Source organism: Panulirus ornatus, chromosome 10 (genome assembly GCF_036320965.1).
Source record: "Panulirus ornatus isolate Po-2019 chromosome 10, ASM3632096v1, whole genome shotgun sequence".
NCBI lineage: Eukaryota > Metazoa > Arthropoda > Malacostraca > Decapoda > Palinuridae > Panulirus > Panulirus ornatus.
In genome coordinates, this window is record NC_092233.1 from 64,648,997 (window position 1) to 64,668,707 (window position 19,711).

At 46.2% G+C, this 19,711-nt stretch overlaps 1 protein-coding gene across 3 annotated transcripts in view; it reads left to right on the forward strand.

Annotated features, from left to right (window-relative positions):
* LOC139751041 (uncharacterized) overlaps nucleotides 1-19,711 on the forward strand; it is a 181,911-nt gene that overhangs the window by 80,051 nt on the left and 82,149 nt on the right. For 2 of the 3 annotated variants that reach the window (XM_071666174.1, XM_071666175.1), the window contains exon 2: nucleotides 666-3,260. The exons of the other annotated variant lie outside the window; for it this stretch is intronic. In XM_071666174.1, the coding sequence (XP_071522275.1) occupies nucleotides 666-2,491 (1,826 nt within the window). In that variant the 3' untranslated portion in view covers nucleotides 2,492-3,260. Of the gene's footprint in view, nucleotides 1-665; nucleotides 3,261-19,711 lie in introns of those variants that run through there. 3 annotated transcript variants of the gene reach the window in all.

Genomic DNA, 19,711 nt, shown 5'->3' on the forward strand with positions numbered 1-19,711 from the left:
TCGGTTCTGTCAGGTGTCGACACTACATGGGTTCGAATTCGTGGTCGGGGCATTAGGCACACACTCAACCCAAGTGTTCATGTTTCCCTTGGAGTTGGTCAATAAATTGATCCTTTGTCTTCGCTGTTGTGTGTGTGTGTGTGTGTGTGTGTGTGTGGGTGGGTGGGTGTGTGTGTTTATACACACCGGAGTAAAGACATGATACATAATTATAAAGTTAAGAGACGGAGCAACACTGAATGTAAACCTATTTACCGTAATTTACAAATAGTAATCACACACTCATACCATAATGGAGAAAGTTCAAGTGATGGGAAATTACGAGAGTAGGACTCTTACATTAATGACCACACACACACACACACACACACACACACACACACACACACACACACGTCTGAATCATCTGAATAATATTCTGAAGAGTAACCGGAGGCCATGACACTGAACGCCGAGCACGAAGACGGAAGGGATGTTAAAAAGTTTTGCTTTGGAATAAGGCTGGTGTAGGTGGGTAGAAAACAATGCCGAGGGAACCTGTCAGTGGTTTTCTGTGGTTTAAGATGCTACTTAATGGAAGACGGGAGCCCACGAGTGTCGAACCCCCTCCCCGTACTGTATACATAGGGTTATGTGCACTTCTGACACTTGTTGTTTTCTTGCAGGGCTGGTGGGAGCCGTGGGCCCCGGCGCAGACACGTGCACAGTCATGAAGGAGGGCGGCGACACTGATAAGGACCCTGGCACCGGCGGCCTGACCCACAAGACTGGCGGTGCCGAGCTGGGCATCACCCTGGGCTCCACCCGGCACCTGGGCTCCACCCGGCACCTGGGGGGTGGCCACCATCATCTAGGGGGCGGAGGGGCCGGCGGTCTGCCCACCTTCCCCACCCTGCACCACCCCCTTCAGCTGGCCGCCCTCACCTCGCAGCAGCAAGCAGCCGCTGCCGCTGGCATGCTCTACCCGTCCTTACTCGGACCCAACCTCAGCCCCGCCTCGTTGATGGCGTCGCTGGCGGCGGCAAGGTCCAGCCACCAGTTCCTAGGGCAGCCACCTTCCGGGCCACCGGCTGTGCTTCCCCCGACCTCGGCTACCTTGGCCAGTTTGCACGCCACGCTGGCCGCCGCCGACACCTCTCGCCAGCGCGACCTCTTGGCAACCATGGCAGCTGCTGACTCGGCTCGTCAGAGGGACCTCCTGGCCACCCTCTCCAAACTAGCAACTACCTCAGCCAGTTCGTACTTGCCCCACCACGACTCGCCAGTGAAACCGGACTCGTCTGCTTTGGACTCTGGAAGGCGAGGGAGTTCCATGTCTCCAGCGTCCTTCTCTTCGTCTAGTGGCCTAAGTGGGCCGCCTTCTTTAGGACCGCCGCTCAGTAACCCTACGAACCTCGTTGGTGCTACGCTTGCGGCCTCCTCTACGACCGGAGGGGGACTGGGATCAGAGACACCTTCACCCACCGCCGGGTCTTCACCTCCCGGGAGCAACGGCCGCATTGACCCCTACACTAGCACGACACCTACACGCAAAACCTCCAGTGGTCGTCCAGATAGAGTTTTTACGTGCAAGATTTGTAATAGAAGCTTTGGTTATAAGCATGTGCTTCAGAACCACGAACGGACTCACACAGGTGAAAAGCCGTTTGAGTGCAAGGAGTGCCACAAACGGTTTACGCGAGACCATCACCTCAAGACGCACATGAGGCTGCACACTGGAGAGAAACCTTATCACTGTACACACTGCGACCGACAGTTTGTGCAGGTCGCCAACCTTAGACGTCACTTGCGGGTACACACGGGGGAGAGACCATATTCTTGTGAACTATGTTCATCCCGATTCTCGGACTCGAATCAACTCAAGGCCCACATGCTGATTCACAAAGGAGAGAAGCCGTTCGAGTGTGGTAGGTGCTCTGGAAGGTACCGACGGCGTCACCATCTAATGCACCACAAGTGTCCCAACGACCCTGACAGTGACAAGCGGACAGACACCATCCAGTACAGCGAGACCACTTTCGCCGAGAGCGATGCCTTTTCCTTAGGACTGGAGGAGGAGGACGACGATGAATTCCCAGAGGAAGACTTACCGCCACCAGCGACGCTACTGGACGAGGAGCCGCTGCACTTGGAGAAGCGACGAGAAAGGAAGAGTCGCGATCCTCGCCGTGTGATTAATCACCCCATGAGTGGGCTGATGGGGAGCGGCCGCTTGGTTGACGCCGCCCACCTCCTGCGTGGTTTGCACTCTTCTTTCCCCGAGCAGACGGAGCCCGAGGACCTGAGTGTTGCTGGCACTCGAGGTCGAGACAGAAACTACTCCGGCATGTCAGCAGTATCCAGTGTGTCAGGGTTCCCGCTGGGTGAGCTAGAATTCTCGCGAGACTCGTTTAGTGGCCCTCGGGACGACGATACAACCAACGAGGGCGTTGACGACCTCAGGCTTTCTCGTCACAGCGACGACGAGGAGCCCATGTCCTCGCAGGCGTGAAGGACGCCCGCCTATCCTCACCACCAGTCCTTGGCATCTCCTCCAACAACGACTTAGGTGCTTTTCCAACTTGAGCCCTCCAGTCTACCCCTGGCGCGCCTCACACGCCCGCACGCCCACGTGACACACCGCCCAGGTGCTGTATGCCACTTACGTCCGTCCCCCGGCGCCTCTTGTTGGAGTTGAGAGAATATTTATATATCGGGCGCCGCGAGACGGGCATGGTGCCGCCCAGTTGCTTAGGTTTTGAATATTGTTCCCTTTCTTCCTGTCCTCGTTGGCCCCACCCAGCCTCTTGCTTGCTGCTGCAGGGACGGTCTTGGTGGGTGCCCTCCCCCAGGACTGTCACCTCCAGAGCTCCTCACACCATTACTCAGCCCACCAGTTAGCCGTCTGAGGCTAATCTCACTCAGTTCGTTAACGTTGGCCCGACGACTGGACTCGGAGATTCGCACACTGTAGGGTCATAACCATTGATAGAATGAGATCATTAGGGCCCGCTCGAAAGCTTCATGATCCGGAGGTCCCGCGTAATTTTAACTACTTCACATTTGCAATCTCGTTAAAAATGCATTCCGTCACAACAGCTGTAGAAAATACCAGGTCAGCGCCCCGTTAGGTACAACCCAACACGATTTTGGTTTTCTCCAGTGTTTATGGATGCGTATATGTGCTTTGCAAACACACACACACACACACACACACATGCTCTCTCTCTCTCTCTCTCTCTCTCTCTCTCTCTCTCTCTCTCTCTCTCTCTCTCTCTCTCTCTCATTAACATCCTTCGGAAACGATTAATACAATTAACAGGAGACCTCAGCTTCATATAGCCGTTCCTTTAACACATGGCAGCATGGGGAACGTTACCATCCCCCCAACACACACACACACACACTCACACACCACAGCAGGAGGAAGTGTTGTGAGCCTGGTACTGAGGTTGATGCCTGAGTCTGCCATCAAGGTCAGAGGGAGGGTCGTGGATTCAGAGGCACCAGCGGAGTCACCGTAAAGGAATCACTTACCTTGATTTAATCTTGGTGGGAACAAAATAATTTGTTGGCATGTACACATGACATGTACACATGACATGTACGCATGGCATCTACACATGGCATATACACATGACGTACACATGTACACATGACATTTTAGGTATTGGTGTGGGTGTAAGGTCATGCTCTGTCGTGATGAAGGCTCAGGTGTTGGCTTGTTTGTAGTATGTAGCATTTATGAGGATGAAGCGGCAGGTGTTGATGTGGATGTAGCGTCAGGCGTTGGTGTGGTTGCAGCATCAGGTATTGGTATGAGTGTAGCGTTAACAGTTTGTGTGAGTGTACCTTCGTGTGTGTGTGTGTGTGTGTGTGTGTGTGTGTGTGTGTGTAGAATCAGGTGTTGGTGTGGGTTCAGCGTCGAGTGTTTGTGTGAGTGTATCGTTAGGTGTTGGTGTAGATGTAGCTTCTAGTGTTTGTGTGAGTGTAGTGTTAGGTGTTGGTGTATGGTGTAGGTGTTGATGTGGATGTAGTGTCAAGGGTTTGTGTTAGTGTCACATCAGTTGTTAGTGTGAGTGTAGCGTCGTGTTGGTGTGGGTGTTGTTGGTTTAGATATAGTGTCAAAGTGTTGGTGTAGCGTCAGATGTGGGTAGAACATTTTGTTGATGGTGGGTGTAGTGTCAGGTTAGGGTGTAGCGTCAAGTGAATGTGACGTCAGGTGTTTGTGCAGGTGTTGGTAGACAGGCGGGAGGTATATATAGTGTGCTGCAGTTGTTTTGTTCTTGTTTGGGGCGGTGGGCCCACCAGGTTGTGGTTCCTCTTCACCAATCATTAATCTCACGCCATCCCTCACCTTGATACTGGCTGGGCAGTCCCCGCTTTCGCCTTCCACCTCGCCCAAGATTTGCGCGGTGTTCAGTCACCCATGAGACCTTCCATAAGATCCTGTATTGTTACTTCCAGAGCCGCCCTCTCATGCCTTTATCCGTCCTGCTCACGAGTATTCGGGTTTTGAGGTTGTCCTTAAGGCGAGCCCGGTCTCTGTGTCCTTACCGTGTCGGCTTTCCCTATCTGATGCTTCCTAAGGTGTCAGAGAGGAGGGAGGGAGGGAGGAAGGGATCTCATTTTACAGCCGCTGAATGGTCGGTCAAGTAAATTTGCACTACCATTTGTTACCGCCGCCTTGACCTTCGCAAATTCCGACCTCCATTGTGGAGGCGATGGGGGGCGCAGGCCGCTGGTCGCCGGCATCTGTTGTACCCCCTGGAGCACCCAAGATCCGCCTGATTCACCGCAGGTTTTGACATAGTATACCAGCCCCGCTCTTAACACTCTCTCAGGACTCGCAAAATTGGATTGAATGTACACCGTCATGTCATCAAACTTCTCAAATATCGACACTTCCCCAGTAGTGGAACATGGGCAAACTTCCCCAGTGGTGAAACACGGGCAAAATTGATGTAACCGGCGTGAGTGTTGGCTGACCGTTGGTTACCTTGGCAGTAATGAGGTGGTTGCCTGTTGGGGCTACACAGACAGGCCAGCCAGCCACGACGCAAACATTTTACAGCCCCCTCCCACCCTAACGTTGTCCCCCCCCCCCCCAAGCGCTTGCCAGCACGGAGCTTTTCTGAACCTGTCCTCATCGCCAGGAGAACTGCTCTAGGTGGGTGTAGACCGGAAGAAGACGTCTCTTTATTAATGCTATTTAATACGGGAGAGTAACGAGTTCCAGCAAGCACTGGGAATAACTCGTAAGTTAGTTTTACCGAGATCTTTTGCTCTGGTTGGTAAAGCGGGCACCCTTAGTAGACACAAACAATGGTTAGGGCATGTGAGGGGCGGCATGTTTGTGTGGCAGCGGAGAGAGTAAGCTGTGGTAATGACTTTCACATGCGGGGGGGGGGGGGGATGGAGCGGAGAACACGCAGACGGACTCGGTAACGACTGATGTCCGCTACGTCAACGACGGACGCAGTAATGATGGCTTGCGTCGACGACAGACGCAGTAATGATGGCTTGCGTCGACGACAGACGCAGTAATGATGGCTTGCGTCGACGACAGACGCAGTAATGATGGCTTGCGTCGACGACAGACGCAGTAATGATGGCTTGCGTCGACGACGGACGCAGTAATGATGACTTGCGTCGACGACGGACGCAGTAATGATGACTTGCGTCGACGACGGACGCATTAATGATGACTTGCGTCGACGACGGACGCAGTAATGATGGCTTGCGTCGACGACGGACGCGGTAATGATAACTTGAGTCGACGACGGACGCACTAATGATGACTTGCGTCGACGACGGACGCAGTAAGAACTGTCTTTGATGCAAGACTTTGATTACCTTTATCTTTTCATCCTACAGTCCGTCTTACATGTACTTTTCATCATACACTCCGTTTTACTCGTACTTTTCATCATACAGTCCATCTTACATGTACTTTTCATCATACAGTCCGTCTTACATGTACTTTTCATCATACAGTCCGTCTTACATGTACTTTTCATCATACAGTCCATCTTACATGTACTTTTCATCATACAGTCCGTCTTACATGTACTTTTCATCATACACTCCGTCTTACATGTACTTTTCATCATACACTCCGTCTTACGTGTACTTTTCATCATACAGTCCATCTTACATGTACTTTTCATCATACAGTCCGTCTTACATGTACTTTTCATCCTACAGTCTGTCGTACATGTACTTTTCATCATACACTCCGTCTTACATGTACTTTTCATCATACACTCCGTCTTACATGTACTTTTCATCATACACTCCGTCTTACGTGTACTTTTCATCATACAGTCCATCTTACATGTACTTTTCATCATACAGTCCGTCTTACATGTACTTTTCATCCTACAGTCTGTCGTACATGTACTTTTCATCATACACTCCGTCTTACATGTACTTTTCATCATACACTCCGTATTACATGTACTTTTCATTATACAGCCCATCTGACATGTACTTTTCATCCTACAGTCTGTCTTACATGTATTTTTCATCATACAGTCCGTCTTACATGTACTTTTCATCATACAGTCTGTCTTACATGTATTTTTCATCCTACAGTCTGTCTTACATGTATTTTTCATCATACAGTCTGTCTTACATGTACTTTACATCATACAGTCCGTCTTACATGTACTTTACATCATACAGTCTGTCTTACATGTACTTTTCATCATACAGTCCGTCTTACATGTACTTTTCATCATACACTCCGTCTTACATGTACTTTTCATCATACAGTCCGTCTCACATGTACTTTTCATCATACACTCCGTCTTACATGTACTTTTCATCATACAGTCCGTCTTACATGTACTTTTCATCATACAGTCCGTCTTACATGTATTTTTCATCTTACAGTCTGTCTTACATGTACTTTACATCATACAGTCCGTCTTACATGTACTTTTCATCATACAGTCCGTCTTACATGTACTTTTCATCATACACTCCGTCTTACATGTACTTTTCATCATACAGTCCGTCTAAATTCTCTTCAAATGCAAGAACTAGTTGTCATTTTTTTTTCTTTCGCTCGTTCTGAAAATGTATGTTCCATATGGTTGTATTCAGAATTAAAAGATATGCTCAGATAACTACAGTCAACTACACAAATGCCAGATGAGCATGAAGGAGATTTTTAGATGCAACTAAATCCCCTGTTGGGAGGTAGTGACCCCTACTGAGTGTGCGAGTCCCTCCCGGTAGAGGGCACCACAAACATGAACTCAAATTTCACGTCACCAATAAATAATTTTGACTAAGTCGTCAGCAGATGATATATATCTTATTCTGTGTGAGTCTTGGATTCTTTCATCAGATATTTGTTTCTGGGACATTTGTAAGGCAGAAGTAATGGTGTGGTAGGTGAGGTGTGGCGGCCTCTTGTGAAGACATTTCAGTCGCAACAGCCGCCCGTTCCATAGTTGTGTAGAGTTCCTAGCCTGACGCGGGCCACTCGGCCCATCCTGGCGCAGAGGACCACCCCCTCGGGCTGTGGCCTGTGGTGGCCATATCATAGTGGTTGGACCACCATTTGAGCTCGGGCCATAGTGGCAGGCCATGGCCGGAGGTGGAGCCATGCAGGCAGGTGGACCAAGGGTGGGCCCCCATGGGCAGTGGGCGACGTGTGGCAGGTGTGGGGGAAGGAGCACACCCATGGTAGTGCCCCCATCACCAACACACATCCCCATCATTCTTCGTTGTTGCTCAGGGATGATGACGGCGTCTTTCACGACTTTCCTACCTCTAGTGCTCTTCCTCCCCCCCCCCCCCCCCACGCCAGCAGAGGGGGACGCCCCCGGCCTCTCGTCTCAGGAGTGTGTGCAATATTATGTAAGACTTTATTCTGCTGGGAACGCGTCCAGTAGCTGGCCCTTCATCCCTCTCGTCTTGGCACTCCACAAACGTGTGCCGTCCTGTCAAGATATTATGTTTCTGGAGATGAGAGACTCGCTAGTTTCTAGTGTGGGCGACGGCACCAGCGGATGTTGTCCTTAGTAGTAGGTACACGAGGGTATTGTGCAATAATGGGCGTGGTGAGGGCGGCTGCAGACGACATCCGGTGTTAACAAAGCCTCCTGGCTCAGTGTATCATTAATGCTCTACTGAATACCTCGCCCGTTTAACCACCTCCAAGATATACCAAGATGGAAATTATGATTTATCGTTTGATACATAATAGTGAACCTAAATGAGTCCATGCTTCCAGTGATAGTTAACACTTCACAAATCCTTGAAAAGATGAATGGAGATGGAGTAATGATATCCTTCAAGAGGGTGTTCGTGACGTAAGGAGGTAACTGGTGATTCTGAGGGGCCCCAGTGTTGTCAATTGAAGATCAGATGATTTCTGAACGACCAGCGATTTTCAGCTCCCAGACGTGTCAGTAGTTCAGTTATGTGTGTGACAAGAAAGTGCCCCTCAAGTTGGGAGTGTTTGAGGTTCAGTGTATTTGGTCTTGCCACAACATTAACCAGTGTTGGTTAACCTTGCAACGTGTCCAGTCAAAAATTCAGGGATCAATTTGCCTCCTGACGATTTTTTAATGGGAGCAGATTGTTGTAGTAGTACATTTTGTTTTAATTTTTACTTTAAATTTTCTCTTAAGGCTAAGTTATGAGAGAGAGTGTTAGCTTTAGGCACGAGATGCTTACCCTGCTCAAAGTACCGACTTGATAGCTTTAATGTGTTGCGAGAGGTGACCACCCGACTCCCTTTATCAAGGCTGTACTTCCCTTCCGTGTGATGCCTGGGCCTTTGACCTAACTCTTGTTAGGGAGGTTTAAAGGGCTGGGTCTTTATACCCATGAATCGTACTGTCTTGCTCGAAGAGATTAAGATTTAAAGTTACTATGGTTCACACTAGTTGAAATATGTATATCAAGTTGGTAGTTTGTAGTAGGGATAGAGGAGGGGGTTGTCCCTCCTTATGATACAGGGTCTTAATTTAGAATGTACTTCCATGTCCATACCATCGCGGGGATGTCGTCAGCCCGCATCATGCCACACCCACCAACCAACAACCCAAGTTTTAACTTAAAATCCTGTAAAGAAAAGTTTGAATTTTAGAATACACTTTTTAGTTCATATATATATATATATATATATATATATATATATATATATATATATATATATATATATATATATATATATATACAGAAATATGTTGATGTACAAAACAGGTGTAAAGGTTAATTTTCAATGTAAAACTATGAGAGTTCCTACATATTGGTCGGTGGTCCTGATGGCCACCAAAGCCTTTAGTTCACTTGGGCTTTACGTGGTGTGATGTGCTGCGGTAGGTGGAGCGAAAGAAGGGGTGCGAAGCGTTGGGTATTAATTGTACGTAGTTAAGTGTCAGGAATTATTGTGACCTCATTAAGATTTGTGAACAGGAAATTATGTTTGGGTGTGGTTTCACCCGCTTCCTGGCTCAGGGACCTGTCCCCACTGGAGAGTCATCACTACAAGCTCAATATTGCATTTGTCACTGGTGTTGTGTAGTCAAGTCATATCTTCGATTTACAATCAGTTATGTATAGATAAGCAATATATACATTAATAGCTCAGTTGCTGTTGATAAAGCAGTTGATAAGATTGATGTGAGAAGAAAAGTGAAGTGTAAACACGAGAAGGCACAGTTGTGTGCACGTGCAGCCTTCCATATAGATCATGATACTAAGGATAAAAATCCATTTTGTTGTTCAGTCTCCAGAAGGATTGACCCTGTTAAGTCAAGCAGTTCCTCATTAAGATTCCAATAACGTATGGATGTTCCTGTGTTGTTGTTTACTTTAAGGCCGTGTCTGGGGTAGGGGTAGGGGGGTGGGTGGGGGGGGGGGTGCGGGCGAGAACGTTGTTGTCATGACAGCTGCTCGCCGTCACCTCACCGTCAGCACTTCAACATCAGACGCAGGTTTGTGGTTGTCAAGTCCCGGGCGTCAGCGCTGACCCAGGCGCTTATTATTGTTACTCTTCATAGCACTGACGGCCGGGTCCTCCCGCAAGTGCGTGGGTAAGCGCGGCGCAGGGCCTCGCCTCTTGGGCGTTGAGAATGATATTTTTATACAGCGAGGTCCTGAATCGCTTATTACCCCACCCACGCCATCCGTATTCTCATTTTGGTATATTACAGAGGTAACTTAACATATTACAGAGGTATCTTAACATATTGGTAAATGAATGTTTGGGAAACTACATATTGGTACATCATAGTGGACATTAAGGATACTAATTAACTCTCCTGTGCTCTCTTATAACCTAGAACATTTTACTGACCTCCAGTGTGTGTTGTGTCCAAACGGTGTGTCCTACTGGCTTGAAAACTTGCCCACTTGCTCATCTTTTTTAGTTTGTTAAGTCCTGCTATGGTGTGCATGACTTGAGGCAACCGACATCAAACAACTCTTGCAACACTCCTCACCCAGTGCAACCCTGAACTACGACATCGCTTCCACTTGAAGGAACCTGAAGCACCTGCCTTCTGTTAAGGTGCTCATAATGCATTGCAATGCAAAGTGAGGGTGATATCCAGGGATACAAGGATGTATTATCATGTGCAGGAAGGAGAATGTGGTGTGTGTGTGTGGTGAGCGGCGCGCAAATCTAGTAGGTCACCCCAGTACCTGTCTGGTGAAATGTTATGGGTCTTTGGAGGTCAGAGTTGACTCAATTGATGTCTTCTTATAGGCCAAAGAAATCTTTGACCTCTTGCCTCTCTCATATTCTCTCCCTCGGGAGGCCAGGCTTGATGACCTGGTATTATAATGTTTTCCCGCACAGCTGTAATGTTGAGCTTGTGATACATGAGAGAGAACATATATGACGTGGATTTAAATCAAAGCTTTTAAAATGTGAAATTAATACGATTTATTATATTCTCATTTGCCTCGCAGATTAACGTGTATGGGAAGCAATTTATAAGCCATGATGTTGTTGCCATGTCTATTGTATACCCCACCCCCCACCCCCCAGCTGCTGTGACCTGCGGTGACCTCAATTGCTGTTATTCTTCCAACGTGATGTATTGACCTCATGTCTGTTACGTAAGCATGGAGACGTGACTTTACTTGCAGAACCCGTACACTAGGACGCCTCATGGTAAGTAGTACCACAATGTTCCAAGCCTCTGTACCTCCCAGTAGTAGGTAACTTTAGGCCAAGTATACGATGTTTAGGGTCATCCTATATGTGATCACAACGTAAGTAAGCCAATATTAGAGAACTTGTGAATCGTTTAATGTGAAGATAACTGATTCATTTACATACAGACGCCTCGCCCACAACTGCTGCTTACATTGACGAAAATAACCCTGGACATCCGCTCTAACGTTATCGATGGCGAGCGACTGACTGCATTCTTATTGAAGGTGGATTTAGAATATAAATTGAACCTGCCGGAATTGAAACTCTTTTATTTCCTGCGTTTAATCAATAGGGAAATAATGTTATTGATTTCGTACTGTATCTAGGCTTGTCTGTGGAGTGAAAGTGACCGGTAGTTTAAAATATTACAGATCTTGCTTAACCTTTATTAGTTAGTGTTTCATCTGAAGCATTATCCTCAGTGTTCTCGTACATAACTTTAAAAGAGCTTCATTCGAAGAGAGTTGCACCGACCGCAAATTTAAAGTCCCGTGAATTTGTGGTCCATAAGCCTGAGGGTCAGGGGCGGCCCTGAATTTTTCCCCTCTCGATCAGCTGACTCATGCCGTGTGCGAACCTTGCAAAGTGTTCCTCCTGGTTCCTGTGCAACCCTTGTGTTCCTATGTACTTTTACATATATGAAACCGTGTATTTAATGCAGTTATATAGACACTTAGGTTTCAGATATCCCAAATAGCAGAGCAAATGTGAGAGATTTGTCAACACAAGCAAACACCTTCACTTGATCGTGTTCATTGTTCGGACATACCCACTACTGCAGTTTGACGAAAAAAAATTCTGACGATGGAGTGAGATTGTAGACGAGGGGAGGTAAGAGACAGGACGGGAAGGGGAGATCAAAATGAAAATTGAAGAACTTAGACAACCTCCTTCCAACGCCTTATGGATATCCACCTCCCTCACCTCTTACTATAGGTAAGATATCTTTTGTAACGGAGCGCACGGCTAAATCTAATTCATATGAAATTCCTCGGTTGAATTTGTAGTGGTAGATTATCAAAGCTCCGGAGCTAGTGAGCGAGTTCCGCCAGGCTCCGGGAGGAAATTAGGCCTATCCTAAGTTTCCAGCAGTACAGGAAGATGCCACGTTAATGATATATCCTCGATAAAAATGTTGTTTTATAAAGGTCGATATATGAGAGCGTAGGTAGGTGTACAACACGCTCGCTTACACTAACCCTTGAGCAGAATGGGAAAGTTTTTCGCCGTATATCTTTACATAACGTCTTTATATAGTAATGTTTTGTCCGTTAGCGTAGTCGTCCTGCTCAGCCTCGCCATAATACACCTCTACCTTGTAAACTGCCTCATTTTTTATACTCAATTTTTTCACCTCTTTCGATGCCGTGAGACTGGTTTATCCAGGCAGTTGTAGAAGACAAAAACTAGCCATAAACCGTCGTGACAACACACCGAGTAAAGAGTTAAGACATTAGCAATAAAATGCGGTCACCTGCATTACAAAGCCAAGCGAGACGGTCACCCGCATACAAAAACGGACCGCTTCCTAAAAAGTACATTTCTATATATTTTCTTCGTAATTTTAGTGTTCAGTAGTTTGCTAAATGTACTACTTCGAAATTATGATGGATATATATGCGGGTTTGAATTTTCGCATGAATGTACTCTCTCTCTCTCTCTCGGCAAGAGGGGTTAGGCTTTCAACTTTTTTATTATTGATTATGTGCATCGAATCGCGTAACCGGTTCTCGGAATACGTAGGAAAGCAGAGCATCAACTCATGTGCCATCCCTCCGTGAAGTGTATCATAGACCTGATGGTATATTATAGTGTAGATTAGGTTGTTCTGATACCTTTAACGGTAGCGGAGGTGGGGCGAGATATGAGCAGCAGCGGTGTTGGAGGTGCGGCGCGTCATCTTCAACCCAACCATAACAATAAAGAGTTAGGACATAACCCATAAACTTATATTGCCGCCACGACCACACAAGGGTGAAAATATGTATTTATTACGTGTACCTTCGACCCGGCCAAGAAGTGCATTGTACCAAGCACGCCGTAACCTCTCCCGTTCTTGGCCTCACTTATCCAGATCAAATTCATATTCAAAGTTTTATGATGAATTGTTTTATTTCAAACTGGGTCTCATGGCCGGGTGTACGTAAGTGATATAGAATGGTACACAGAACGAGGAAAATACAGGGAATAAGGTGCTTAATATACAGACATGTTTGCTAAATCCTGGTATTTAGCCTCTTCAAGACGATACGACCCATAGGTGTGATAGTCTGACCTTTGACCTGACTGTTAGGACTTAAATTCAACGTAAGGCCATTGTGCCCAAAATTCGTACCGTCATGCTCCGGGGTCGGAACCGTCACGGTAAACGGGTCAACTTTTTGGTCGTTGGAACGTTAGCGTAGTGCCCCAACGTTAGCCTAGTGCCCCACCCACAGAGCTTGCTTCTGACATCTTCTGGGAACGTTAGCCTAGTGCCCCAACGTTAGCCTAGAGCCCCACCCACAGAGCTTGCCTCTGACATATTCTGGGAACGTTAGCCTAGTGCCCCACACATCTTGCCTCTGACATCTCTGGGAACGTTAGCTTAGTGCCCCACACATCTTGCCTCTGACATCTTCTGGGAACGTTAGCCTAGTGCCCCACACATCTTGCCTCTGACATCTTCTGGGAACGTTAGCCTAGTGCCCCACACATCTTGCCTCTGACATCTTCTGGGAACGTTAGCCTAGTGCCCTAACGTTGGCCTAGTGCCCCAACGTTAGCCTAGTGCCCCACAGATCTTGCCTCTGACATCTTTTGGGAACGTTAGCCTAGTGCCCTAACGTTGGCCTAGTGCCCGAACGTTAGCTTAGTGCCCCACAGATCTTGCCTCTGACATCTTCTGGGAACATTAGCCTAGTGCCCCACACATCTTACCTCTGACATCTTCCAACATTTCTTGATTGATTGATTAACGGTAATTTTATGTCCGTATTTTGATTTCTTGTAGTTATAATTTGAACGGAAGATAACTGTATGAATGATGTAGTAACAGTTAGTCAACCTGAACTAGATGGGCAAAGATGATGTTTGATAGCTAAGTCGTACGAGATATATTCTTCGGATCGGGCAGGTTAGGTTGAACCTCTGGGAAATACGTAGCCGGGAGTATATGAATCGCAGCCGAAATTCTGGGGTGAAACCAAAGGAGAATGAATGGCGAAACACGAATGCAAGAGACAACAACCGGGCACATTGGAATATTAAGAAAGAGACATAGGGACCCAAACAAGCCCAAAATGATAACTGAAGAAATATAGTGAAAACTGAAACAGAAATAAGTAGTGTGCATTTATGCAGCAGCAGCAGAAGCAAATGTGTAACTGTGATATGAGAATTCAAGATGAAAGAGACTCGGAAGAAGTTGATTAACAATGTTAATACGGCTGCCGTCGTCCAGTTCACCCGGTATCAACGTACCGGGTGAACTGGACGAAGGCAGCCTGAGTTGTTAGTCTTACGTTGGCGCACGCTTTTGTGAAATGATTATGGGCTGATCTGACTTCCACTTCAGCTGATAATTCTTCTGTCTAGTTTTAACCAAAATCATCGTCAACCGCTGCAATTTCGCCTTTCCACCTATCTTCCTACCAGGTCAATTATTAGTCAACTTTCCAGTTCATAAAGCAGTTCTTGTCGGCATCTTATTCTTCAAACTCCACTCTGGATGATTCCAGGACTGCTCCTTCCTCTGCGCCTCCTACTTGACGTATGATCTCGATGTCACTTTCCGGCAAGATTCTCTCAGCTTTAGATGGGCAGGACGTACGTATAGATAGGATGGCATACTTTACTACGTCTTCAAGGAGTGAGCTTTCCCACTATCCTTGCCAACCTATTTCGTATGTCTAAAACACCCCAACTTTCCCTTCATTATCTTTGGTTCTTACATGGCACAGCCCATCCCTTAGAAAGAGAGCGTTCCAGTCCTTCTAATTATTTTCCCATGACTCTCCTGTCTTTGTAGTCTCCGCAGTTCTGCATAGCTCCTACATAAGCAAGGATCGTGGCCCTCGACATCTGTAGAGCACTAGATACAGTCTGACGGAAGTGTGCGCTTATTTAACTAATTAACGTTGGCTGTCCACTTATCCAGTCGTTCCATTACGGCAGTAGTTAATCACACTTTATAAACAATAGTGTACCTCAGTGTTCCGTGGCTTATCGCCTCTCCTCTTTCTCCCTTCCATAGATTCTTTCTTGCACCTTCAGTCCTATATAGTTACTCTTACTCTGCCAACTCCACACTACGTGCTTCAACACACTTACCCTCCCCTCCTCACTCTAATACTTCTTATACTCTAGCGACATTTCCCTACTCATTTTGGACCTGTGGTTTCGGTGCATTACACATGACAGAGAGAGACTGAATGTGAACGAATGTGGCCTTTGTGGTCTTCTACTAGCGCTACCTTGCGCGCTCGTGGGGGAGGGGGGGTGTCATTTCATGTGTGGCGGAGTGGCGGCGAGAGTGCATGAAGGTAGCATGTATGAATATGTACATGTGTATATATGTATACGTCTGTGTATGTATATGTATATAAACGTTGAAATTTATAGGCATGTATATGTGCGTGTGTGGGCGTTTATGTATATACATGTGAATGTGGGTGGGTTGGGCCATTCTTTCATCTGTTTTCTTGCGCTACCTCACTAACGCGGGAGACAGCGTCAAAGTATAATATAATTATAAATAGATAAATAAATAAATTTATATATATATATATATATATATATATATATATATATATATATATGTATACATATATATATTATCAAAATGTTTGCCTGGTCCACCAAGTTTAAGGCGTTCCCAGTAGTAGGGCATGAGGGCCTCAATTTTTTTTTTTTCTTTTTTCACAATTTGATTTTTTCATGTTTGGGGAAGAAAAACAATGCCCCATCATATGGCATGTTCAACAGCCGCCCTGCATTTAGATGCATGATATCAATATACCACGGACTGGTTTGGCTGAAGTTGTCAGTCATGTGCCACGTATCTAAAGTTCTATATACGAGTTTCATTGGTTAAAAGTATTATATTTTTGGTGTTCAAATGACATTATTCAGAGAAGCTAACTTTCAATACTTTTGCATTGTTTATTTTTATAGTTGTGACTGAATATGTAAATGAGTGCCCTCATCAATGCAATATCATTAATATCTATTAATATATCTATATAAATACCAAAGCTTAAGCCAGGTGCCCAAATTATCGACCAACCGTTAGGAAAGGATGAACAGATGGTTGACTGCAGATCGATTCTGCGACCAGGATTTGAACCAGTTCGTGCTCGATCCCGCGTGGTCCAAGAAAGAGCTAATCCACACACTCAGCGAACTCAACACTTAACATATACACACCACACTGACCTGACAAGCACTATAAAACAACCCTCCCATCCGTCTTAGATTTTACTTAGATTTTACACACGTGAATCCAAACTCCCAAGACATACGTAGGTTACACTTTCTCGTCCATGTTTTGGACCTCCTCCTCCGTTCACCATTACAAATATTTTGAATCCTTCGGTTACGATAGTTTAGGTTTTATATCCTTGTGGTGTACGTCGCTAGCTGCTGCTACAACCGATGTTGCTTCCCAGTGGTGAAGCTTTGTGGTGTTCTCATGTTCAGAGGTGGAAACAACCTCGATTATTCTAGTAAAGTTGTCAACTCAACAGCCATCATGCTCACCACCCTTAGGGGAAAATTCGACAGACTCTTCCATTCATGTCTCTGAAAGAAATCCCAGCAATTATCTCGGTTCTCACGTCAATCTCACGGCTCAAAAGGTTGCAGAAATTGATCTCCCCAGTTTTCAAAATGCTCAGAAAAAAAATCGATATTTTCAACAGTGCGCCATCACTACAAAACGATGTTCCTGAATTAGTTTCTTAATACCCTCAATATATTATACTTATTTATACAGCAGACAAAATTTGGACAAATCTTTTAGAAATTAGAGCGAATAAACTGCATAATAATAACATACTGTCGTTAAATTTTTTAATTCATGAGCTCGCTCTCGATTGGGGGCTTATAACTAAGTACGCGTTTGAAAAAGCTCATTTCTGTGTCTGCATACGTCTAAATTATACATTTGAATAAGTTACTTTCTGAACTCTGTTTCAAGCTGCATAGAAGACGGTCCGTAGCAGAGTTGGATACCATGTTCTTCCCCAAGTCACTGCAGGAATCTGGGTTCCGTTAAGAAATTCCTAAAGTTATTCCGGAGTCATTGTAAAGAACAAGCTGTTACATTCATGTCATACGGTGATCGATATAAAAGCTGTTGAGAAACTTCACGTGTGCGCATTGTTGGCCGGAGTGTCCGGTAGATATATGGTCGGTGGTGAGTCGTGGACGGGTGAGTGACGTCACAAGACGGTGTTCGCGGGTGAGATAACTATTACCTCACGCCGCCCATCCCTCCGATGGCTGTTGGTAAGTAGTTAAGGTTTAGAGTCCCGTGGGAAGAGTCTTATAGTAGACCGTGTGAGTATGTTAACCATGACTTGCCCTGCGGGGCCACTGCCAAAACAAAGGCCCCTCTACCCTGACAACTGCTTGTCATTCGTCTTCCCGCTGCAGTCGCGAATCTGACCAACTACTTTCTCTTCCATCCCATCCCCCAACGCCCTTCGCCATATGGCTAATGACCCAGGATGATTGCCATGGGTTATATTCTGTACGAGAACATGTCTTAGGAAAAAATATCGTCGCGCTTTTGAAAATACGAGGAACTGTAGACTTTTTGTCCTACAACTTAGAAAGGCAAGAAGTTTTTATAGTTCCTGCACTGCCATGTAGCAAGGACACCGCTTTCATTTTCGTCTGTGCTTGTGGCAGGGTGAACTTTATCAATAATTGTGCCCTCCCTTCCGTAGCTGGAGCCTGGTCCACCCGTGCACTTGGGAAAGCCTCTGATAATTTTATTCTCGTGTCCGGCGAACCTATAGAGCAAGTCCTTTTCCGTGACTATCTCGCATTATTATTATTATTATTATTATTATTATTATTATTAATATTATTATTATTATTATTATTATCATTATTATTATTTATTATCATAATTATTATTATTATTATTATTGAAATTTGATTACGTTAGTTGGATATTCAAAAGTTTTGACTGTGATGGTATGGATGTATTGGTCATTTACGATGTATATTCTTTGATAACTAGAGTTCAGTGAGTGCAGAACTACCTTTGAAGAAGGAAGGCCAACACATTGACAGTTTAATAGCCCCACAATTCCCCTGAGCTCAGGCGGGGTGGGGGACAAGTGTCTGAACATGCGAATTGGCCGGGAAGCAAATATGTAACTGTGATGACCCCTTACCCTCTGGAGCAGCCAAATGTATAGATATTAACCAAATCGTTGTCAGTGGCTGAATATTAGGTTAAGTAGTATTTGACAACGTTATCCCAGAACTATCTTAACGCACATTGAAATGTACAAGGAAGTCCCGGGGGCATAGGAAACGCTACATCTTTTAATTTTTTTTAGCGTGAGGAGGAACTTGATGTAGCTTAGTCCTACACAAACAGTAGATGTGTATTTATCACAATGTAGTCTCGTTCACTTTCGCCTGGAAGTATTTCTTCAAAATTCTTCAGCGTCAAAGTGAGCGGTAGCCGTTACCTGCCGGGGACCGCCAGGGTGGCCAACGGATTCATTTTCGTCACCACCACTTGCTAAGTGTTAGTCACTTGCATTTGGTTTAGATTTGCATCGTTTATATGATTTTGTTGTGCGTGGTAACATTGTTCCTTCGTGGTTGGCGGTCTTGGGCATAAATCATGGGTTGGGGTAGATTTAGTGTGGAAATTTGAACGCTGTTCGGCAACAGCCTCCCTCCCTCCCTCGCAGATTTACCCCCCGCGGGCCGCCCGCCTGGTAACTACTACATCAGGCCCCTGGATTCCTAACCGCCTGTACATCCTTCCGCGGAGTCGTTTATTTTGTTACTACCTTCACAAAACTGCGTTTAAGTTTGACTTAAAAGATGATATACGTTTTAATGAAGATAATGTTGTACATCTTGTGGGAGAAAATGGTTGGAGATGGGAGTCTCACTCAGCAGGCTGATCCACTGGTGTGGGTGGACGAGATGGCTTAGTTCGGAATGGATCATAAGAGTGAGCGAGTGTAAGCTCGTGTGGGTGGGTGGGTGGTGTAACCCACTTGGGGCAGGATGATGGTGCGGGTGGGTGGGTGTAGCCCACTTCGGGCAGGATGATGGTGTGGGTGTAGCCCACCTCGGGCAGGATGATGGGGTAGGTGGATGTAGCCCACTTCGGGTAGGATGATGGTGTGGCTGGGTGGATTTAGCCCACTTCGGGCAGGATGATGGTGTGGGTGGGTGGGTGTAGCCCACTTCGGGCAGGATGATGGGGTGGTTGGGTGTAGCCCACTTGGGGCAGGATGATGGTGTGGGTGGGTGGGTGTAGCCCACTTCGGGCAGGATGGTGGGGTGGATAGGTGTTAGGTGTAG